We start from the raw sequence: 22,186 nt of genomic DNA, 5'->3' as shown, positions 1-22,186 counted from the left end.
TTTCCCCCTCAAAGATAGTGCCATATCATTTTGAGCCACAGTGCCACTTCCAGATTTCTGCAGGTTCATTGGAGATAGTCTCATGGACTTTCCTGCCTGGGCTGGCTTCCAACCATGATCCTCAGATCTCAGCCTCCTGAATAGGATTACAGGTGTGAGCCACTGGCTCCCTGTTGCTGCTGTTTAATTGGAAGTAAGTCTCATGGACTCATGCCCAGGCGGGCTTTGAATGTCAATCCTCAGATCTCAGCCTCCTAAATAGCCAAGATTACAGACATGAGCCTTGCTATCCTTTTAAGTCCATACATGTGTCAGCTCTACCCAAGTCATTGGAGAAGTCCAAGTAAGCCTTTAAAGGCAAACCCAAAGCTGGGCGCTAGTGTCTCACACCTGTAATTCCAGCTACTCAGGAGGCTGAGATCTGAGGATCGCGGTTTAAAGCCAGCCTGGGCAGGTAAGTCCACAAGACTCATCTCCAAAGTGGCACTGTGGCTCAAGTGGTAGAGCACTTGCCTTGAGCTGAGTAGCTCAGGGACAGTGTTGAGGCCAAGTTCAAGCCTCAAGACTGACAAAAAAAAAAAAAAAAGGCAAACCCAAGGTATTCCTATGTTGGTCCCCAGAATGGTCAGATCACATGGCACACCCTGATCACTTGGGGTTTGATCACCTGTTGAATCTCTGCCTCTTGGCATCTAAGGGTAGAGATAAGCTGCTCTTCAGGGACCCAGGTTCAGATGAGAACATCTCCCCTGGCATTCTTTCGACTAAAAGAACCTGTAACAGTTGCTGTTTCGGCTGTGTGGCACCAGGTAAAAGCATTAACCCCAGAGGCCATCTTCAAGACACTGATTCAGCCAGGCGCCAATAGCTCACAACTATACTCCTAGCAACTCAAGAAGCTGAGACCTGAGAGCATCATGATTCAAAGCTGGTCTGGACCGAAAAGTCTGTGAGACTTATCTCCACTTAATCATCAAAAAGCTGGAAACGGAGCCGTGACACGAGTGAGTGCTATCCTTGAGCACAAAAGCTAAGCGACAGCACCTAGGCCCAGCATCCCACCCCCACACAAACACCGATTCTGCACATCCAAGAGCTGAGCTCACATTCTCAGCAAAGAACAGGTAGAAGTGGGGTGTCCTAGAGTCCTACACACAGGTCTGGCCATGAAGGCTTGCCCTGACCTTGACCCTGACCCTGTCACCGAAGTCTGGGGTCACCTCAGATGAACCCCTCCCGCCAGGCCTCGGCCAAGTCAGAGCTTGCTGGAGCCTGGCCAACATGGAAAGGGCTTCCCACGGTTGCCTAATTATTGCAAGGAGGCGCCACCGGGAATCAGGCAGCAATTAAACATAACAGAGATCCTAATGAGGCACCCTCAGAGACAAGAAAGGAAGTTTTATGAGTACCAGGCAGGGAGGACCAACGAAGAAGCTTCGAAACACTCCAGCAGTGGAGACAACACAGGTAACGTCAGCAGCACACGCCCGGGGCGTGGAGGGCGCGCAGACGCAGTAGAAGCCGTGTCTCTCCCCTCTGCACGCTTGCGCGCCGTTGTCCCCGCCCACCGCACTCTAAAGACTGGTGGATTTCCACGCAGCGCCTCTCACCAAAGCGTTAGGGATTTGGCGCGCATGCGCACCACCGTATGCGTGGTGGTGGGTGGAGGTGTTGCACATTGCCAGCCACGAGCGGTAGGTGGCGTCATCTCTCAGCTTGAGATCTGGTACGCAAGCGTACGGAGATTCGCTAGCCGGAGGGGCGGGTAGGAGCCAGGGACATGCGTGGTGGAGGGCGAGACGGCGGCTCGGCGGGGTCATCCGGGCGCAGGCGCAGTGCGGTGTTTGTCTGCCGACTGACGGGTGGCCCGGCGGTGCGCGGCGGCGGCGGCGGCGGCGGCGGCGGCCGGGGGGGAAGATGGCGGCGTCTTCCCTGGAGCAAAAGCTGTCCCGCCTAGAAGCAAAACTGAAGCAGGAGAATCGCGAGGCCCGGCGGAGGATTGACCTCAACCTGGATATCAGCCCCCAGCGGACCAGGCCCAGTAAGCACGGCGGCGTGGGGGAGGGGGCGGGCGGGGCGGGCCGCGGGAGGCCCCGCCCCCGCCGCAGGCCCCGCCCCCGCTTCCGGGGCGCTCGCACTCCTCCCTCCTGTCGCCTCTCCCGCTGTGGGTTCGTGGGGAAGAGGGTCACGGTGACCCAGGGGGTGTGGGCCCGGTGAACCCCCCCCCCCCCGGACGGGCTTTCTGGGCCCTGGAGTCTGGGGGCCTAGTGACTGGGCTGCAGGAGAGACCCCTCCCCTCCCCTCCCCCCAACCTGATGACCCGCCCCCATCACCGCCGCGATCCAGAGATCCTCCGCCGCCTGCACAGAACCGGGCTTTCTGACCCCGCACGACCGTGACCGCCACCAGCTCTTACTGGCAAACACAGTCACACATCCCTTTTGATCCAGTGATTCCACTCAGATCAGACCAGGTCAAGAACCCCCCTGGTCTGGCCTGGGTTCCTCTCATCTAGTGGATGGGGAGGGGGGTGGGGACACCTGCGGTCACTTGGCCACATACAGTCTGGACCCACATATAAAATTCCCTGAGGATTCTCCCATTTGATTCCTGTGATCATTTCTGGAGATCGTTTTCCCCAGCCTGCGGTGGTGACCTTGTCGTTAGGCTCAGCAGGACACTGCCCTCCCCCCCCCTCCACTCACACCCTGTGTATACCAGGCCCTTTATACTCCTGTGACTAGCTTCAACCCTTCCATATGGCTAGATCTCTAGAAACACATCCCAGTATTCTCCAGCATGGTAACTTTGTCTTCTGGACTCCAGTGAATTTCCCCTCCTCTCACACCCTGGGGTCCCCTGAGGCTGGTGTGACTGTATCTGAGTCCAATCAGCAAACATTCGCTTCTTTTCTGATCCTGTCATCTTTGTGTCTGTTTCCCTGTCCATCCATACAAACGCACACCCCTAGCCGAGAACCTTGTGATCAATTCTATCCATGACACACACTCTCTCTGTGTGTCTCTCTCTCTCTGTCTCTCCCCTGTTCCCTTTCCCCTCTCTTCCTCTCTCCTCGCTCCTCTCTCCTCTTTCTTCTTTCCTCTCTGTCTTCTCTCTGTAGTACTGGAGCTTGAACTCAGGGTTTGGGCATTTTCCTTTAGCTTTTGTTCTCAAGGCTGGTGCTCTACTGCTCAACTCATAACTCCACTTTCAGATTTTTTGCTGGAGATAAGAGTCTCTCCTGTCCAGGCTGGCTTCCAACTATGATCCTCAGATCTCAGCTTCCTGAGCAGATAGGATTACAGGCATAAGCCACCAATACCCTTTCTTGTTATTGAAAAAAAAACACTTTGCAATGTCTCCTGTGATACAATCTTTGGAGTTTGTATAGTTTACTGTGGAGCCATCTGAACAGGAGGAGGAAGGCATCTCCCCTGTCCCTAGCCTGACTTTTACAGCTTTCTAATTCACTCCTATACCTCCATCTGAACTGAGTCTGCTTGTGTTCTCTCTGGGGAGACCTTTGCCAGGGTGGGGAGTCCTAGAGAGATTCCAGAGGTAAAAGTGATATCATTTGAATATTGGGTGGAATAGAATCCTGGGGAAAAAAAAAACTTGGAGGGTCCCTGCTGAGCTCTGCAGGGCTCTTCTTCCCCAGTCCTGCATAGATGGTTCGGGGTGTGGGATCTGGGGGGTCAGAAGGGGTGGCAGTCACCAGTACAAAGCAAGGCCTGGTGAGGCCCATGGCAGGCAGGTCCCTAGGAGCCCCCCTCCAGGCGTCTGTGTCTGTCAGCTCCATCCCATCCTCCCACCCTCCCATTTCTGCCAGTTTCCTACCCATCTCTGTCGTTTGGAGCCTTGCGTCTCCCTTCCCCTCCTCCTCATTATGATTTGATTTCTTTTCTTTTGGGCAAATCAGTCGTTTCTGTTGTGATTTATCGTGCTATTGTTTTTTTTTTCTTCCTTTTCCCCATCCAGTTATTGTGATCACTCTAAGCCCTGCTCCTGCCCCGTCCCAGCGAGCAGGTACCAGCCTTTTTATCATCGCCTGCTTGGACATGACATCTGCACCATTGACCTAACCGCTGCCCGGCCGGCCGCAGAATGCCATCCCCACCCCATGCTCTGTGTGTGTGCTGTCTTCCCTCCCTTTCACTCCACCCCATAGCTAGCAGCAGAGGCCCACCTCCTCTGTGCCCTCTCACTCCCCCTTTCCTCTTTGGCTCACTCAAGAGGAGAAATGGGCTCCCCCAGTGAGTGGGAATCTGGTGTGTGTCTCACAGGTGTGTGGCTCTGTGTGTGAGAGGAAGGTGGGGGAGAGGAGGAAGTAGGACTGGGCTGGCGTGCTGTGCCTGCCACCCATCTCAGCCATGGGGTGAGTGAGCGTCGCCTCCATGTTCCATGGCTGTTCTCAGCACCAGGGATACCATGAGGACAGCCTGAGCCCCATCCTGTGGGGCTGAGGTGACACTGGCTGCATCCAGCACATCCCCATCTGGGGAGGGAGAACTTGCCAGCAGGGTGAGGGGCTCTGCAGGGGTTCACTTCAAGAAGTCTCTGGAAGAGTTAGGATTTGAGCCAAGTGACGTGAATGTCAGGGAAGGGACTGCACCTATGCTGAGAGGGTTTGAGAGCAGACAGGTTGGACAATGAGACCATGCCGTTCCCACGTGAGGCTTTGCCCTAGGCATGTAGGATGGAGGGAATGTTTCAGCACAGCTGGCATTGACCCAGTGGATGGTTGTGTGTGAGTGTGGCTAGGTAGGGCTGCGTTTGGTAGGTCTCCATCCTGTCTGTGTGTGGGGGGGGGGGGGGTGCTGGTTTTGTGTGTACGTGCATATGCACATGCAGAGAGACTGGTGAATCGTGGAGGGATGGTAGTGCTGCCTCTGTTCATATGTGTGGATGCACATTTGCACAAATGAGTGTGCATGTGTGTTGGGCTGGCAGCCTATACATCCATGGCTCCTGTCACTGGGCCCATGCCCACCTCTGCCCTTTCATTCATTCGTTGTCACTTCTTTCTCTCCTGCTCTCCCTCACCCTCTTGACCTGCCATGTGACTCACCCCCTCTGTTACCTCTGTCTCAGGACCTTCCCTAATCCAGTATCCCTAAAATCACTGTGCTCCTGGGTCTGGGACCAGCAGCCTTCTCTCCTACCCACCAAGGGCCTGGTAGACTGTGCAGGGAAGGGGACTCATAGGACACCTCCAGATAAAAAGGCTGAGGTGTGGTTCTCAACCTTGAGAGCAGAGTGCTGAGCCCAGTACTCTTGGGGGCAGGACCCAAGCATTTCCTAGAGACGGTGTAGGGTAAGGGGGGGAGGGGGAATGACACAGGGGCCCTCAGAAACCAGTTGCGTGGCTAGAGCAGAGATACAACTTGTCCAGGAGCAGCAGGAGAGGACATGGGGGATGAAGCCTCCAAGTTCTGCTGCTGAGCACTGGGCCTTGAGCCCCTGCCAGACTCCACCTCCCCAACCCCTCGACTCAGACCGCAGGTCAGGCCCTTTGCTCCTCCCCTCCCGTTTTGAGGTCAGGGTCCCAGCAGCTGCCAGCAACTTGGTTCACTAGGCCCAAGTCACAGGAGTTGGCAGGGGAAGAGCAGGATGTGTGAAGAGGGCAGGGCCTCACTCGGGCTGTGGGAGTGGGACCAGCCCCAGGCCCCCTGGGAAGGTCCTTGGAGGGGGCTTTTTCACTACTTCTCCAACAGGCAGAGTCCCAGGTATGAGGGCCTCCCGGAGGACAGGAACCACACTAGACTCCTGAGCCCTGCTCCTGCACCCCTTTGCAACCACACCAGGAGACCCCTAGCTCCTTGGGGCACCTATTTTGTCCTCTCCGTCTTCTCTTTGACCTGTCTGTAGTGCTTTTTCCAGGCAGCTGGCCCCCAAGTTTTGGCTTCTATCTGTCTGTCTTCTGCTCCCTTCTAACACTGCCTACCTGTCCTGGGGTACCCGCTGCCTGCCCGCCTGCCTGCCTGTAGCATGCCCGAGCTGTCCGCATGCAGGCTGCTGGGAAGTACTTCCCCCCTTGGCCCCCCCTGCCTGGGCCAGTGCCTACCCCCTGCCCAGGCCCACTGGCCCCTGGAAGAGCTATACCCCTCCAATCCCTGCACCTTGAGGATGCCGGCCCAGCCTAGGGTCCCTCTCCCACCCCTGGCTCCAGCTCCACAGGTGTGGCTAGAAGGCACAGATGAGTCAGCTGGCCAGAGGTTGGCCCTCCCTGATTCTGGAGCAGAATCTGGGGGGTGGAGGGTGGCATGGCTGCCAGAAGCCAGAGTCCAGTACCCACCAGCTCTTGCTTGGACATAAGGTTTGGTGCTGGTGGCAATATGAGGGCCCAGGCTGACCCTGGTGAGCATTCTAAGCCTAAATGGCCCAATGTGGGCACTGTGGCCCTGGGCCTGCTTCCTGACAGAGGTGGGGAAAAAAAGGGACTTGCCAGAGAAGCCACCCACCTTGTGTCCCTGCAGGCATAGGCTGGGGACAGCCCTGTCCAGTGAGGCCCCTCGTGTCCTTTCAGTCAGAGGGTCAAGAGAAGGCACCCTGAGGATAGCCCAGGATGGGAGGGCGGCCTGAGCCAGCTGGAGAGGGGCCGTGCCTGCCCAGCTGAGGGACGTCTAGGCAAGGAAGCTGAGGGCCCTGACCCAGAATGCCAGGCCTAGAGCTGAGAGCAGCTGGGTGCTAACGCTTTCCCTGCCCCCGGTTCTCAACCCCCCAGCCCTGCAGCTCCCGCTCGCCAATGATGGGGGCAGCCGCTCGCCGTCCTCAGAGAGCTCCCCTCAGCACCCCACGCCCCCCGCCCGGCCCCGCCACATGCTGGGGCTCCCATCAGCCTTGTTCACACCCCGAAGCATGGAGAGGTGAGCTGTGGAGGGGATCCAGTGCCTGAAGGGAGGGAGAATGGTCGCATCCAGGGGCCCCTGGTGTGTGGGGTTGGGGATCCCTCATGTTGGCCAGAATTCCCTCCGCCAGCCCCTGCTCTGTCTCCCAGCATCGAGATTGACCAGAAGCTACAGGAGATCATGAAGCAGACTGGCTACTTGACCATCGGGGGCCAGGTATCCCCCTTCACCTTGCTGGGCAAGGGCTGGAAAGACTTGGGTTGTGGGAGCCCGGGGGCGGGGGGTGGAGGGGGAATCCCTGAGGATGTTCCCACCCTCACATCCTACTGTCCACCCCAGCGCTACCAGGCAGAAATCAATGACTTGGAGAACCTGGGTGAGATGGGCAGCGGCACCTGCGGTCAGGTGTGGAAGATGCGCTTCCGGAAGACAGGCCACATCATTGCTGTCAAGGTGAGCCCTGCAGGCCCCCCCTCCTTCCAGGCCAGCCCCCACCCGTGCGGCCCAGCACTGAGGCCCTCCTGGCTGTCTCTCCTTGCAGCAAATGCGTCGCTCGGGGAACAAGGAGGAAAACAAGCGCATCCTCATGGACCTGGATGTGGTGCTCAAGAGCCATGACTGCCCCTACATCGTGCAGTGCTTTGGCACTTTCATCACCAATGTAAGCCGCCCGTGCCCCAGAGACTCAGCAGGACAAGGGTGAGCGCCTGGCACAGCTGCCCCAGCCCCACACATGCCCCCCTCCTTCTGCAGACGGACGTCTTCATTGCCATGGAGCTCATGGGCACGTGTGCAGAGAAGCTGAAGAAGCGAATGCAGGGCCCCATCCCCGAGCGTATCCTGGGCAAGATGACCGTGGCGGTGAGCGGCGGGTCTGGGGTCCTTGCGGCCAGGTGGGCATCCCTAGGGCCTGGCCCAGGTCACAGGCACCTCCCCCTTGTGTGCGCCCCGCAGATTGTGAAGGCGCTGTACTATCTGAAGGAGAAGCATGGCGTCATCCACCGTGATGTGAAGCCCTCCAACATCCTGCTGGACGAGCGGGGCCAGATCAAGCTGTGTGACTTCGGCATCAGCGGTCGCCTCGTGGACTCCAAGGCCAAGACGAGGAGCGCCGGCTGCGCTGCCTACATGGCAGTGAGTAGGGCCCAGCAGGGCTGGCTGGGGGGCTGGCCCTTCCCTCGGGGTACATCCATCTCTTCTCCCGCCCTGCAGCCTGAGCGCATCGATCCCCCAGACCCCACCAAGCCTGACTATGACATCCGAGCCGACGTGTGGAGCCTGGGCATCTCGTTGGTGAGCTGGGGTCCTGCCTCTTTCCATGGGCTTCTAGGGGTGCAGAGAGGGAATGAGGAGGCAGGGCGGGGCTCCTCCCCTGCCACTGCAGCCCTGCCTGTCCCCCTCCCCCTTCTCCCCAGGTGGAGCTTGCCACGGGACAGTTCCCCTATAAGAACTGCAAGACGGACTTTGAGGTCCTCACCAAAGTCCTCCAGGAAGAGCCCCCGCTCCTGCCTGGCCACATGGGCTTTTCGGGGGACTTCCAGTCCTTCGTCAAAGACTGGTGAGCACTGACCTTCCAATGTGGAAGGCCCTGCGGGCTTGTGGGGGTTCTGGGCACGAGAGGGAGGGCGGTGCCCTGGGACCAAGTGGGGGCGGCTGTGGTCAGGCTCATGGCCAGGAGTGATCGCTGGAGTTGGTGTTCTGGGAGCTGTGGCCTGGTTTGGAACAGGCCCGGGAGCAGCTGGCCCTGTGGGTATCTGGCCCCCCTGTGGGAAGGGGATGTAGGACACGTACACACACTCACATCTTTGAGGGAGCCCCACTTACCCCAGTTCCAGCTCCCCAGGCCCTCTCCACACCACCCTGGGCCAGGCATCCTTGGGACACACAACTTGGCAGGGCCCAGCAGCATGCAGGGGGCTGAGGACATCGACAGCTGCCTCCCAATCACGGGGAAGACACTGGGAGCCCCGCTCTCACTGCTGCCCTCTCTGCTCTCCCTCCTCTCCCTCAGCCTTACTAAAGATCACAGGAAGAGACCAAAGTATAATAAGCTACTTGTGAGTACTCGCCCCTCTCCCCAGCCCCCCGCGAAGCCTCTGGGCCTGAGTACCAGGCCAGGAGGGAAGACCCCTCGTTCCTGAGCCCCTTTTCGGCCCACAGGAACACAGCTTCATCAAGCGCTATGAGATGCTCGAGGTAGACGTGGCGTCCTGGTTCAAGGATGCCATGGCGAAGACTGAGTCGCCTCGGACTAGTGGCGTCCTGAGCCAACACCACCTGCCCTTATTCAGGTAGCCATGTGGTGGCGGCCAGCCCTGCGAGGGCCCAGGGGCATGGCCACCAGCCCCCTTCCCACCTGGCCACCCAGCTGCCCACCAGGGGAGACCTGGGACCTGGACAGCTGCCGAGGGCTGAGGACAGAAAGTAGGGGGCGCCCATCTACCCCTGACTCCCTGCCCACCAGCCCGGGGTCAGCCGGCCTTGTGCGTCCCCCCGACAGACACTGTGAACGGAAGGCGGCAGGCCGAGAGCAGACTCACTATTTATTCATTTGTAACCTCTGGGCTGGGGCGGCCCCCCAGGGGCCGGGAGAGAGCCCCCTTGCCCACCCCACGCTCCTGGCATCTGTCCATGCACACGCTTGCTCTCCATCTCCTTCTGTCCTCTCCCTCACTGCCTCTCTGTCTCTGTCTGGTGTTCCCTATCTCCCTCGTTGCCCACACCTGGGCACTGACACCGGTGGCCCAGTCCACCAAGGCCTCCTGCAGTCCTTGCCCCCAGAGGGCCGTGGGGGCATTGTGACTGTATATGGACTGGGATTGGCTGGTGTGGTCCTCTCCCTCTCCCCCCTCCCTCTCCCTCTCTTTCCTCCCCATCTTCCTCTCTTTCTCTCTCTCTCTCTCTCTCTTGATCTCAGGGGGTCCTTTTTGGAGTTTATTGTATTTTATTGTACTTGGTGGGGTGTTGGGGGGAGGGGGAGGTGAGCTTGTCCTCAAGGGGTGTCAGTACCTTCAGAAACTTTTACCAAAGTCATGTTTAGCTGCTTGCTGTGAGGCCCCCTGACTGCCCTTGGCTGCTGGGGTCTTGGGGCGGGGGTGGGGTGAGCTGAAGGGCTGGGGGCTCCTCCCCAGAGGCTGGACACTGGCCACAGCCGGAAGGTGAGTTGAAAGAGCTCAGGTGGCACCAGGGGAGCACAGAGGCCACGGCCACGACAGGATGGCCTTCAGGGAAGCTGACAAGGGGTGCAGTCAGAAAGCTGGTGACAGGAGTGGGTAGGGGGGCCCCCCAAGAGCAGGGGGGCCCTGGAGGGAATCAGGGACTGAGGGTGAAGAGAGTGGGTGTGAAGGCTGGAGGATGTGTGAGAGGGATGGGGGGGCAGGCTTGAGTGCAGAGGGAGGCCGTGGGGAAGGGAGAGTGGGGTGACTACCCCCACCACGCCCCTGAGCAGCCCTCAGCTCGCCCGGAGCTGGCCAGCCCCAGCCCACCTTGAGGCCTGGGATGGGGAAAAGCCTGGCATCCACCCGGGACCCCAGCGCCCACCACGGTGGCCAAGGGCAGGATGGGGAGTGTTTTCCTTTTTGTTGGTGATGCATGCAAATCACAGTGAACAAGAGAACAAAAAAATAAAAAATTATATATATACATATATATATGTGTGTGTGTGTGTATATATATGTATATACACATATATACATATATACACACACACACACACATATATATATCTCCACAAAATGCAACGCCAAAGGTGAGCGAGCTGGCTGGCTAGTGAGGTGGAGCCAGCTCAGCCAGCATGGCGGCCCGTGCCTCTCTATTAATTTATATTCACACCACGGAATGCCGCATGCTTAAACCAGAGTAGATGCCTCCTCCCTCCCCCCAGGGGGGACAGCCACCTTCTTGTGTCCCTTGCCCCCTTTGTGGGGGGGCGGAGGGGGGGCTAACAGACCTGGACCCCATACCCTCTCACTGAGGCCAGCCCCAGTGTAGGCAGCTTGGAAGGTCACTTGGCTGGTCCTAGGGCCAGCACAGGTGTGAGACTACGCTGCCTGTGTTTTGTTTTATTTTTAAATTTTTATTTAACTTTATTTTCTGTTTTGTGAGCGTGTGTCTACCCCACCCCTCCCTTCAGTGTTACATGGGAGCCCTAGGGGAGTCTCCTACCTCCCCCTCCTCTCCCAAGATGGCCCCTCCGTCACCAGCCCACCCCTCTGGACCTGGCAGAGGGTTGGATGGGGTCGGTCAGGGCCTGGATGGCCTGGTCTGGTCCAGCCTGCTGGCCCACGGACTCCTCAGGCCACTAGTGTTGCCCTGTCCCTTTTTAAAATAAAATGCCCTTGTTTGTAAGCCCTTAGATGCTTGAGAATAAAGCCCCTCCCTTTTCTTCTGAGTCTGTGCTGTGTCCCTAGCCCACCACCACCTGGTGCGCAGAGTGAGAGTTGGGAGGGGAGGGGATTGCTCTCTGGGCCACCATTCTGATGAATGAGAATTCAGCTTTGAGGGGAATGGGCAGGGCTGAGTAGGTAAGGGGTGTGCAGAGTGGCTTGCCTGACACCTGGCAGCTTCTGTGAGGGACCCCTTGTCCCCAGTCATCCCAGGCAGAGCAGGAAAGGAGCCCTTAATCCCTGCAGGCCTTGGGCTCGGCTCAGATGTCAGCCCCTCGGTCCTCCACCCCCGCTTCCCGGGGCTTCCGCCCTGCCAAGGCCAGGGCTCCTGCCCACCTTCAGCCAGAGGTGTGTGTGCAGCCCAGAGGGTTGCCTCCACCAGTCCAGCATGCTTGGCACCATGCTCCTGTTGCTGGCCCTGCTCCCAGCAGCCATCTCCTTCCCCAGTGGGCCACTTGGTATGTAGAGGCTCGAGATCCCTGGGCTGCTGCTGCCTCCCTTCCCGACTTTCCCATCAGGATGGGGGGCGGGGCGGTTACCTCAGCCTCCATCCCAGCTCCCTTAGGGCCCCCAGATGAGGACAAGGGCTGTGGGGTTGGAGCCAGCAGACTTGAGATCGTATGTAACAAGTTAGCTCATCGCAGTGCGTTTAAAGGCTGGGTCCCTTGGAATAGGAGACCGGGCCCTCTGCTGCTGGGGCAGACACCCTCCTGCCCTGAGTTTGTGAATGACAGCCCAGCCTCCCTTTAGAAAGGAGGCTGCAGAGGCCCTTCTAAGGCTGGGTCAAGCTTCTGTCTCCCTTCTCCCTTCGCCGTCATGGGGAGGGGAGGAAGGGTCCTCTCCACCACGCCTGGCCTCCTGCTCAGGCCCCGGGTTGCCTGGGGTGCAGGGCCATCACTTCCACAGCCCAGGTCAAGGGGGGTGGGGTCGGGGCTCTGCTGCAGGCCCTCCCTCCACGGTGCCACCTCCCCTACTAGCGCCCCCGTTCCCGAGGGTTACCCAGCCTTGGGTGCGTGGCCCCCTGTTCAGTCTGGAGCTGTCTGACTCAGAGGACACCGTCCCAAGACGCGCAGGGCCGCTCGAGGTCCCGGCCGGCAGCCGCGTGTTCGTGCAGGTGCGGGGCACGGCGGGGGGCGCGGGGGCCTGGGGCCAGTGGGGACAAGTTGACTCTGATGGCGCCACCGTCTCCCCCAGGCAGCCCTGGCTCGGCCTGCGCTGCGATGGGGCCTGGCCCTGCACCGCTGCTCCATGACTCCGTCCTCGCACCCAGCCCGGGAGCCCGCCCTGCCGCTACTGCGTGGGGGCTGCGCGGCCGACCCCTCGGTCGCTTTCCCGTCACCGCCGTCCCCCGACGCCTCCCGACCCCCGGCACGCTTCAGCTTCCGTCTGCATCCGGTCTTCAACGCTTCCATCCAGTTCCTGCACTGCCAGCTGAGCCGCTGCCGCCGCCTCCGGGATGCCCGCCGGATGCCCGCGCCGCGCACCCCGCCGCCACCGCCGCCAGCGCCATCGCGGGTGCGCGCTCGAGCGGGGCGCCGGGGCGCAGGGACGCCCCGCCGGCCGGCCACGGCGGCTCCGAAGGGCTTTGCGATGGAGAGATCCCTGGAGGCTGAGGGTTCATACAGGGTCCCTCCTTGGACACCAAGACCCCCACAGAGGCCCCTGCGGCTCTGTGCCAAGCTTCCCTAGTGGACAGAAAGTGGACGCTAGATTCCCTAGTGCCCCTGGCTGGCTGGCTGGCCTTAGGGCTGAGGCCGGCGTCTCTTCCCTCCGTCTATCCGCAGTGTCTGCCTCGCGACGGGGCGTGCGCAGGCGGCGGGAACCTCAGCGCGGATAATCTGCATCTGCACACGCTCACGCAGCCCATCGTGGTCACGGTGCCGCGGCTGCCCCCCAGTAAGCTCGCGGGGGTCCCCCTCCTCCAGAGAGGGAAGAGGACAAGTGCCTCCGGAGCCCATTCTCAATGGTGCTCTCCTTACAGGGCCGCCCAAGATCCTCCCTGGCCGGGCCGTGCGCCCCGAACCTCCCGCTCCCGCCCTGGTGGCCCTGGAGCCCGCGCCGGTGGTGGCGCTGGTGGTGGCAGCCTTTGTGCTGGGCGCCGCGCTGGCCGCCGGCCTTGGCCTTGTCTGCTCACATTCAGGTATCGCCTTCTGCCCAGCCTGCCTCCCCCGCGTCCCTAGTCTCTCCCCGCCCCCCACCCGTTCCCACGCGCGCAGACCCCCAAAGGTGGCCGGAATCCTCGCCCGCGGGTTCTGACGCCGCTTAGACCTGCGGTTGCTACGCAGGCCGCAGCCCCCAGGGGGCGCGCTGACCCTGGCACGGCGGGCCGCCCCCTCCCCCAGCACAGCCAGCCTCTCCTTCCAGCGCCCCCGCCCCCCAGCCAGCCAGCCACAGCCTCGACCTGCCGCCCCCAGCCCGCCAGGCCCCAGTGAGGAAGGTAAGGGAGATGTGGAGCTAAGAGCTGGAGAAGGGGGGAGAAGGGGGGAGGGACTTATTCTTTCTAGGCACGCTTCCAAAATGTTTTGCCCACATTAATTCTCCTAACAACTACATAGCTATTATTATAATCCACATTAGAGACAAGCAAAATGAGACATGGTCTGAGGTTAAGTGATTTGCCAAAAATCTTGATTTGGGGTAGGATTCGAATTCAGGAATTGTGGCGGGGGGGGGGGGGGGGGGGGGGCGGCGAAGAGGATCACCCGTGGCACAGTGCAGATTCTAGATAGAAAAGTCCCCCCAAGCTGGGCACCATTGGCTTACACCTGTAATCCTAGCTATTTGAGAGGATGAGATCTGAGAATCAGGGTTCAAAGCCATCCCGGGCAGGAAAGTCCTTGAGACTCTTATCTCCAATAAACCACTCAGAAAACAGGAAGTGGCGCTGTGGCTCTAGCGGTAGAGTGCTCACCTTGAGCTGAAGAACTGAGGGACAGCGCCCAAACCCAGAGTTCAAGCCCCACGACCCCCCCCCCCCCCAAAAAGGCAAGCGAGAGTGTAAGGTCCTGAGTTCAGGTCCCAGTACCAGCACAAAGGGGGAAAAAAAGTCCTCAAACACAGGGCAGTAGGAGACAAGTTGCTTGTCACCCCACACAGCAACTGATGGGATGGAAGAAGCCAATGTCTGCTGGGGAGGGGTTGGCCTCGGTTATGTTCCCACCTTATTAACTCTGCCACCCCTCCCCAGGGATGACCTGACCCAGCAGAAGACCAGAAATGCAGCCAACTGTGGCTTCAGGACTCTAGACCTTAAAGAATCAGACCTATGTCCCTGGACATGACCCTTGAGGACCACTACCCCCAAGATCTTCCTTCACTCTTCTTCTCCCACCTCAAAATAAACTCCTGTTCTGACTTGCTTAATTCTAGTGGAGTCAGGCTGTGGGCAAAGAGCCAGGAGCAGAAAGGAGAGGCTAGGGCAGGTCATTTCTGGGATCAGAATTGAGTGCCTCCCCCCCCCCCCTCCGTCGCCCGCTGGGCTGTGGATTAGAGGGCTTCTCTATATACAGGGCAGGGCTTCTATGCCCACACTCCAGGGTGTTTTGTTCCAAAGAGATATCTAATCCTAATTTTTTGTTTGCTTGTTTGCTGGTCGTGTGGCTGGAACTCTGGGCCTGGGCGCTGTCCCTCAGCTCTTCAGCTCAAAGCTAGTACTCTACCACTTGAGCCACAACTCCACTCCCATTTTTCTGAGTGGTTTATTGGAGATGAGTCTGTAGACTTCCCTGCCCTGGCTAGCTTTGAACCATGATCCTCAGATTTTAGCCTCCTGAACAGCTAGGATTACAGGCGTGAGCCATTGGCTACTGGCTCCAGTTTAAGTTTAAAGTAAGTCCCAGCTCCCACCCTGTGACCACTGTAGTCTCCCTCTTCTGGACTCTTCTTAAGAGCATTCATTTGGGCTGGATGCTGGTGGTTCAAGCCTACAATCCTAGTTTATCACGAGGTTGAGATCTGAGGATTGTGGTTCAAAGCCAGCCCAGGCAGATAAGTTCCTAAGACTCTTATCTAACCCCCAGAAAACCAGAAGTGGAGCTGTGGCTCAATGTGGTGGAACACTAGCCTTGAGCAAAAGAGCTCAGAGACAAAGCAGAACCCAGGCCCGAGTTCAAGCCCTACAACTGACAAAAAAAAAAAATTAAAAAGTATTCATTTAGTGAGGAATTCCTTAAACCCTGCTACCAAGCTCCTCCCTCCTCTTCACATAAACAAGAGTGCTACTAGTAATCCAAATTTACGAATGAGTAAACTGAGGTTCACCGAGCTTAAATCACTTGCACAAAGTCCCCAAGCCTGTCTGAACCCATAGACCAGCCTCTTATCGCCTCTTAAGAACAAAAACAAAGCCAGGCGACTGGGGTTCAGGCCTGTAATCCTAGCTACTCTGGAGGTTGAGATCTGAGGATCTTGGTTCGAAGCCAGCCCGGAAGTGGCGGCTCAAGCGGTAGATCGCTTGCCTTGAACTAAAGAGCTCACGACGGACCAAACAAACAAAAAACAAAAACCAAACCGAGCTAGGATATTGCTACAAAGCCCAGACTGGCTAGGAAGTCGCGATCCTTCTGCCTTGGCTTCCCAAGTGCTAGGTTACAGGTGTGCACCCTCAGGCCCGACAAGCGCAATCTTGGCCACGCTTCTGCAAGACGCAAAACAGTCTCGGGAGTTCCGAGCAGAGGGAAGGCACGCGAAAACAGGCTCCAGGTTAGCGAGTGAGGGCTATAAAAGACGGGTCGAGCGCCCGGGTTCCCGGGTCCCGCCCAGGGCTTGCACCCGAGCGCCCAGTCGGAACAGAGGCGGAGCCCTCCGGTCCGCGGACGCGAGCCCCGCCCCCGCCCGCCTCCGTCTCCGCGCGAAGCTTTCTGGCCTCCGCGGCCCCCCGTAGCCCCGCCTTTGACGTAGGGCGCTTAAAGACGGCCGGAGACCGCCGGCTCCCCTCGGAGCAGCATGAAGCCACCGCAGCGGCGGCGGGCGGTCCCCGCGCGCTATCGGGGAGAGGTCACCGGCCCTACGCCCTGGAACCCTCGCGAGAAGCGGCAGCTGCTGCGACTACTGCAGGCCCGACGGGCCCAGCCGGAGCCCGACGCTGCCGAGCTAGCCCGGGAGCTGCCCAGCCGGACCGAGGCTGAGGTGAGGCGCTGACCCCGCGGTGCAGTGAGCCCGAGAGCGACGCGTCACCGGAGAGGAAGGTGGGGTGCGGGCGGGGCTCAGGGACGGGGCCGCTGGGGGACGCTACGGGAAGAGGCAGGTCCATCGAGTGTGACCCAGCCGAGCGTGAAGCGGACGTGAGTGCCTTCGCCTCGAGGCGGGGCCATCCCAGAAGCAGAACGTGATTGGGCGATCCTGGTGGGCGGGGAACTGTGGGCGGGGCATTGCGTGGGGACGTGGGCGGGGCGATCTTTTCTGTAAGGCTTAGGAGTGGCGGAAGGCTGGGGGGGTGTGGTCGGGAGAAATGTAGGGGCGGGGCGGAGTGAGCGAGGGCCTTGGCGAAAGGCGATTTGGGACGGGGCGGGGAATGAGGATGAAGTGAGAGTCGGGAAGTGGGGTGGAGTGGAAAAGAATACGAGAGTTCCGAGCACAGAGACGGGCCCTGGCGGCAGGGAAGAGGTGAAACGGGGGACATCACTTCTTCATTAGGTAGCTGGTCACACTCTGAGGCCCTGGCCCGAGTCCCGGCACTGTCTCGGAGACCTGGACACCAGACTAATACAGACAGGTTAAGGGAACAAGCAAAGTAATGAACATTGGCATGTCTCCTGTATCCTGGGGCTCAAAGAAGGCCCCATCCGAATTCCTCTCCTCCCTCCTCCCCAGATCCGGGACTTCCTCCAGCACCTTAAAGGCAGAGTGATTCGGGAGACCATCCGCAGGGAGTGTCCACAGGGCCCGAGGCGCCGAGAGGCACAGCCCCCAGCTCCCATAGAGGTGAGGCAAGTTTCCAGAGCTGGCCTCTCGGGGATGTGGGGACTCCAAACGGGATTCCCAAGCAGGGCACTCCTGGGACCTGATCCCTGGGCTGACCACGTGGGTACTGGCTTCACTCAGGTATGGATGGATCTCGCTGAGAAGATCACAGGCCCGCTGGAAGAAGCCCTGACAGCTGCTTTCTCCCAGGTACAGCTACCTCAGGCAGGGGATAGTTCAGGGGACGAGCACTTGCCTAACAGGCCCAAGTTCCCGTGCGCCATCCTAGTCTGGGTCTTGGACCCTTTCTCTTTCCAGTTTAATAATCCCATCGTGGTACTAGACACTTGTTGTCTCAGAGTCCCAGCTCTGACGCCATCTCTTGTCTGTGCCCCTTTCAGCGTAGCAGGAAGGACTAGGTGAGCCGATGGAGACAGAGGGGCTCAGCTTAGGCACCAAGCTATGGAAGATGAAAGACTTATCCACGTCCTTTCTGGATGGTTCTGCTTCTAGGTGCTGACTATCGCAGCTACAGAACCCCTCAGCCTCTTGCACTCCAAACCCCCAAAGCCTACAAAGGCCCTCGGAAAGCTGCTGCTCCTGAACTCCACCAGAGGGCAGGATGACCCTAAACCTAGGGTTCCTGACCCCACCCCTGAAGCCTCTGGTCCCACCCCTGGAGCTCCTGGCACCCCTGGTCCCTCCGCTGAGGCCTCTGGCCCAGATCCTGTGGCTTCCACTGAGGGAGACTTCACTGTGGACTTTGAAAAGATCTACAAGTACCTCTCCTTCTCCTGCCGAAGTGGCCGAAGCCTTGAGCTGTCAGCAGCTGGTGAGAAGAGTGGGAAAGGGTGGGGAGGGGTGGGGAGGGGTGGGGAGGGTGGAGAGTAATGGTGCCAGACTCAGCCCTTGCCCTCCTCTGACGGGATCCTTTTTCCTCCATCACAGAGTCAGCTGTAGTCCTTGACCTTCTCTTATCACTTCCCGAGGAGCTGTCCCGCCTGCCCTGCACAGCCCTGATGCAGCACATGGAGGAAACATATGCTCGGCTGACAGCCCCAGCCTCCCAGCCCACTCCTAGTGATGGTATGACTGGGCCTGGGGTTCATGATGGTGAGACTGGCCTCAGCAGGCCTGACCAAGTCACCTCACAAGTTCCTGAACCCAAAGAACTGAAATCAGCTTGGCAAGCTGCCGGGATCTGCCCCCTGAACCCATTCTTGGTGCCCCTGGAGCTCCTGGGCCAGGTGGCCACCACCCCTGCAAGGTGAGGGACATGGAAGATGGCAGGTAGCCCTGACCTCCCAGTGGCTGGCACTGGGTGATCATGAGGATGGTGTGGAAGGCGGCTGAGATGGGGCTGGGCCCTGAGCCAAGCCTTCACATTCTCCGTCCATTGGGGAACTCAAAGACAACCTGATTGTACAGGGGCTCCCCGGGGGTAGCCAGGAAGCTGGGTTTCTTGCACAAAGTTGCAGAAACACACACACACATACACTGAATTTTGGATAGATGATGCAGTTGGCTTCATTCTCTGTGTCTGGAGGGGGCATAACTGGTACCCACACCATAGTCCCCGACATGCCCTCCTTTGTCTAAGCTTTCCACTCCCAGGACTTAGCCAACTACTACTATTTCACAGGCCCCACTACTGGCTCCCCACTCTTCCTGCTGTCCTGTGACCTTGAATAAAGCTCTTGGCCACCTGCCTGGCTCTTTTTTTTTTTTTGTTACTTAAAAGGTGGGAGTGGGGAACTGGGCACCAATGATTCACACCTGTATTCCCAGCTTCTCAGGAGGCTGAGATCTATGGATCTGGGTTTGAAGCCAGCCAGGGTACGAAAGTCCATGAGACTCTTATCCCCAATGAACCAGCAAAAAGCTGGAAGTGGAGATGTGGCTTGAGTGGTAGCCTTGAGTAAGAAAGCTAAGGGATATCACCCAGGCCCTGAGTTCAAACCCCAATCCAGGCACCAAAAGAAAAATGAAAATACATGGGAGTGGGGACCCAGGAATACCACAGCCTGGGAACTCACAGGATTAGGCAGAAATGCTCAGGAGGAGGGGCAGTCCTGGCCTGGAGTGACCTTGGTCTGACCATGTGGAGGTAGCTTTTTGACAAGTGTGGATGGGAAGAGGGAAGCCAGGCAGGGCTCAGGGGACAGGTGTCAGGGACGGGTTTGTAGAACCAGGCAAAGTCATACAGATGGAAGGTAGAAACTAGCAGACAGCCACCAGATGGAAGAAGCAAGGCCCAGGCTCTAAGGAGGATGAGAGGGGTGTGCTGCTCCAAGCAGCAGGAGGCTAGAGGAAGGGGGGAGGGGGCTCTGTCCCTGTGAGGTGGCCTTGGTGTCTCAACACCCCCTAGAAGTAGAGGGTGGGGGAGGAAGGAGAGCTGGAGGGGTCCAGGGCATTGCATGGGGTGTTAATGGTTCACACCTCTAATCCCAGCTACTCAGGAGGCTGAGATGTGAGGATCACAGTTTAAAGCTAGCTGAGACAGGAAAGTCCATGCGATTTTTATCCCCAGTGAACCAGCAAAGAGCCAGAAGTGGAGATGGAGGTGTGGTTTAAATGGTAGAGCACCAGCCTTCAGCAAACAAAACACCCAGGGAGAGCACCCAGAATGGGAATTCAAGCTTCCAAGACCAACACACAAAAAAACTGCACTGGAAGTAGAGCTGAGTGGAAAGGGGCTGGAATTCTGGAGGAGGGGTGGGGAGGGAGGGGTAGCTCCTGGTAGTGCATGGAGTGGGGTGTGTGTGTGATTCAGGGTCTTGAGGAACTAGGAGCCCTCCCCCAAGCCTAACTAGCTGTCTGAGTGGGTAAAATTTCTGCTCACGGAGCTGTGCCTCCTCATGGCTTTTTATGGAAACGCTAGTTTCTCCCCACACACATTGCACACGGCTCCCCTGGGGCGCACAACACCCCTCCCAGGCAGGCTATGGAACAGAGCCAGCTCGCTCGGCGGTCACAGCCCCGCCAGGCTGGGTTCCAAGGGGCTCCTTGCTAGAGGTGGGAGGGATGGGGCTCAGGAATTTGGGGCTGCAGGTATTGTTCTTGGAGGCAAAGCAGGGCAGTCTGAGGGCAACCCCTCAGGTCACCCCCCCCCCCAACCTCCTCAGATCAACAGGAAGTGTGTGTGTGTGTGTGTGTGTGTGTGTGTGTGTGTGTGGTGGGGGTGTCTGCTCTGTGGGGAATGGGTTACCTGGTTATACATCGAAGCTCATTAAACGTGTGTGCAGATTGAGAGTCTTCTGCAAAAGCCAGACCCGAGTTCCACTTCGGGCTGAACTGAACCCTACTCCTGGCTAAGGCCAAGTGGCTGCAGCTGCGGGACACTTCCCTAGTGTGTAGAGTGGGGGTACTGACACCCATCTGGCTGGTTCTCACCATCCTGAGGAGCAAACAGGCTAAAACAGGAGGCGCTAACTCAGCACACTGCTTGCCATGCAGTAAGCGCTCAATAACAGCTTTTATTATCTTCGTCGCTCAGAGGCAGGGAGGGGTGAAAAGACATGGGAAGGGGTATGTGGGGTGTGGCACTAAGGGCAGGGAGAGGTGGCAAAAGGGCAGATGGGGGTGTGTGGAGGTGGGCAGGAGAGTCGGGCGCTGACCTGTGCAGGGGCTTGGGTTGGGGTTGGGGGTGGGAGTGAGTCTGACCCACGCTCGCGGTTCCTCTATGGAAAGTGCCATGCATCCAGGACTCCGGCCTTCAGGTCTGTCTTCGGGGCGTCGGGATGTGCTGGGCATTACGGGTATGCGGTGTTCACCCGGCAAGGTTGGAGAGAGCCTGCCCCCTGGGCCGGAGCTCAAGGAGGGCCCTCAACACTCAATCTTGATGAAGGTAGGGACAGGAGCGGGATGGGGTGGGGGGATAAGAGGGTCCTCACTCCCATGTGAGGACATTTCTGGCGGGACTCAAGGGACCCACTGGTTGGGTCAAGACGTTGGGAGGAAGGGAGAGGGCAGATAAAAGGCACCAGGTGGGGGCACTGGCCCCGGCCAGGAGGGGGAGATGGGAGGGGCCTTAGGGGGAGGGGCTAGACCTGTCCTAACGACCCCTCTCCCAATCCGGGGCTAGGGGCTCTGAGCGGGATCCTGAGCACACTCCAGGCTGGTGGCGTCCCCGCCGGGCCGGCCCTCCTCAGGGTCTCCGGGGAGGGGCTGGGGGGGGGGGGGGCCGGCCCGGGCCGTGGCGACCCTCACACCAACGCGTAGTCGAACTGCCCACGCTCGAGCGCCTCCTTGTGGTCAGTCCAGGACGAGGCGGGCATGCGGCTGTAGGGGTCGAGCAGGATGCGCACGCAGCGCACCATCAGCAGCACCAGCACCACGAGCAGGCACAGCACGAAGGCGAACACTGTGCGCTGCTCCGCGTCCAGGCCCGCGCCCACCGGGGGCCCCGTCGACGGCGGCAGCGGCTCCGGGGACAGCGTCCACGTCGCGCTCATGGCTCACATCGCCGCGTGCCCTGACCTGATGAGCGGCGGCCCGCCCGGGGCGCGGGGATGAGGCTGCGCCCTCCTGCACCTTAGTGTCGCCCCCTCCACCCCATTGTGTACTACCACATCCTCCCTTCCCCACCCTCCACGCCAGCCCGCCTGCCTGGCCCGGCCGCCGTCCCAGGGCTACGCCCAAGCCCAGCCCCGGGACTTCACCACCTCCGCCACGCGGGGACCCAACTCCGGCCGCGCGCGCAGGTGGGCGCCGAGCGCAGATGGGGAGCCTGACCGCCCGATCGCCCCGGCTCACGCACAACAGGTGCGAGCGCGCAGCCGGAGACCCGGACGGCGCGGCGGGGACGAGGCCCCGCTCCCTCCGTCCCGCTCGCTCCCTTTGTTCTAGGCAGCCCGGGGACCCCCTCCCCCACCGCCGCCCCTGCCCCCGCCTCGGCGCGCCCCTCACCGTGGCCTCCACCCGGACGGGGACGAGCGGCCCGGCGGCAGCACTCTCTCCCGGGACCCGCGCCGGTTCTCCTCTCGGTCTCTCTCTCTCCCGTAGCGGTGGCAGCGGCAGCCCCAGCTCAGCCCACCCCACCCGCCCGCCCCT

The 22,186-nt window shown here is 59.5% G+C and overlaps 4 protein-coding genes across 8 annotated transcripts; 3 read left to right on the top strand and 1 right to left on the bottom strand.

Moving 5' to 3' along the window:
* Window positions 1-1,767: 1,767 nt before the first annotated feature.
* Map2k7 (mitogen-activated protein kinase kinase 7) lies at window positions 1,768-19,546 on the top strand. Of its 5 annotated transcripts, XM_042693678.1 has the most exons (14): window positions 1,768-2,041; window positions 3,979-4,026; window positions 6,725-6,866; window positions 6,998-7,064; window positions 7,188-7,301; window positions 7,390-7,509; window positions 7,602-7,709; window positions 7,803-7,982; window positions 8,061-8,141; window positions 8,264-8,406; window positions 8,860-8,905; window positions 9,009-9,139; window positions 10,184-10,188; window positions 10,994-11,239. In XM_042693678.1, exons 1-14 carry the CDS (start codon window positions 1,918-1,920, stop codon window positions 11,176-11,178), a joined length of 1,494 nt encoding a protein of 497 aa, XP_042549612.1. In that variant the 5' UTR covers window positions 1,768-1,917; the 3' UTR covers window positions 11,179-11,239. The 5 variants fall into 5 exon arrangements, 4 of the variants coding, with proteins under 4 accessions (XP_042549612.1, XP_042549613.1, XP_042549610.1 ...); XM_042693679.1 differs by lacking the exon at window positions 3,979-4,026 and having other exon boundaries at window positions 1,769-2,041; XR_006149600.1 differs by lacking the exons at window positions 3,979-4,026; window positions 10,184-10,188; window positions 10,994-11,239 and adding exons at window positions 14,928-14,929; window positions 19,528-19,546 and having other exon boundaries at window positions 1,769-2,041; window positions 6,998-7,301; window positions 9,009-9,943.
* Window positions 11,634-14,431, top strand: Tgfbr3l (transforming growth factor beta receptor 3 like). Its single transcript, XM_042693968.1, has 7 exons — window positions 11,634-11,691; window positions 12,211-12,347; window positions 12,428-12,748; window positions 13,018-13,129; window positions 13,215-13,373; window positions 13,500-13,670; window positions 14,421-14,431. Exons 1-7 carry the CDS (start codon window positions 11,634-11,636, stop codon window positions 14,429-14,431), a joined length of 969 nt encoding a protein of 322 aa, XP_042549902.1.
* On the top strand, window positions 16,115-18,843 carry Snapc2 (small nuclear RNA activating complex polypeptide 2). Its single transcript, XM_042693682.1, has 5 exons — window positions 16,115-16,360; window positions 17,045-17,155; window positions 17,276-17,344; window positions 17,648-17,966; window positions 18,083-18,843. Exons 1-5 carry the CDS (start codon window positions 16,178-16,180, stop codon window positions 18,403-18,405), a joined length of 1,005 nt encoding a protein of 334 aa, XP_042549616.1. The 5' UTR covers window positions 16,115-16,177; the 3' UTR covers window positions 18,406-18,843.
* A 1,793-nt stretch (window positions 19,547-21,339) lies between the features above and the next one.
* On the bottom strand, window positions 21,340-22,165 carry Ctxn1 (cortexin 1). Its single transcript, XM_042693684.1, has 2 exons — window positions 22,043-22,165; window positions 21,340-21,613 (listed from the first exon to the last, which is right to left on the bottom strand). Exon 2 carries the CDS (start codon window positions 21,586-21,588, stop codon window positions 21,340-21,342), a length of 249 nt encoding a protein of 82 aa, XP_042549618.1. The 5' UTR covers window positions 21,589-21,613; window positions 22,043-22,165.
* Window positions 22,166-22,186: the final 21 nt, after the last annotated feature.

Source organism: Dipodomys spectabilis, unplaced genomic scaffold (genome assembly GCF_019054845.1).
Source record: "Dipodomys spectabilis isolate Male_0828 unplaced genomic scaffold, ASM1905484v1 ptg000173l, whole genome shotgun sequence".
NCBI lineage: Eukaryota > Metazoa > Chordata > Mammalia > Rodentia > Heteromyidae > Dipodomys > Dipodomys spectabilis.
The sequence above is the reverse complement of the archived record's forward strand: the minus strand, read 5'-3'. Positions and strand labels throughout refer to the sequence as shown.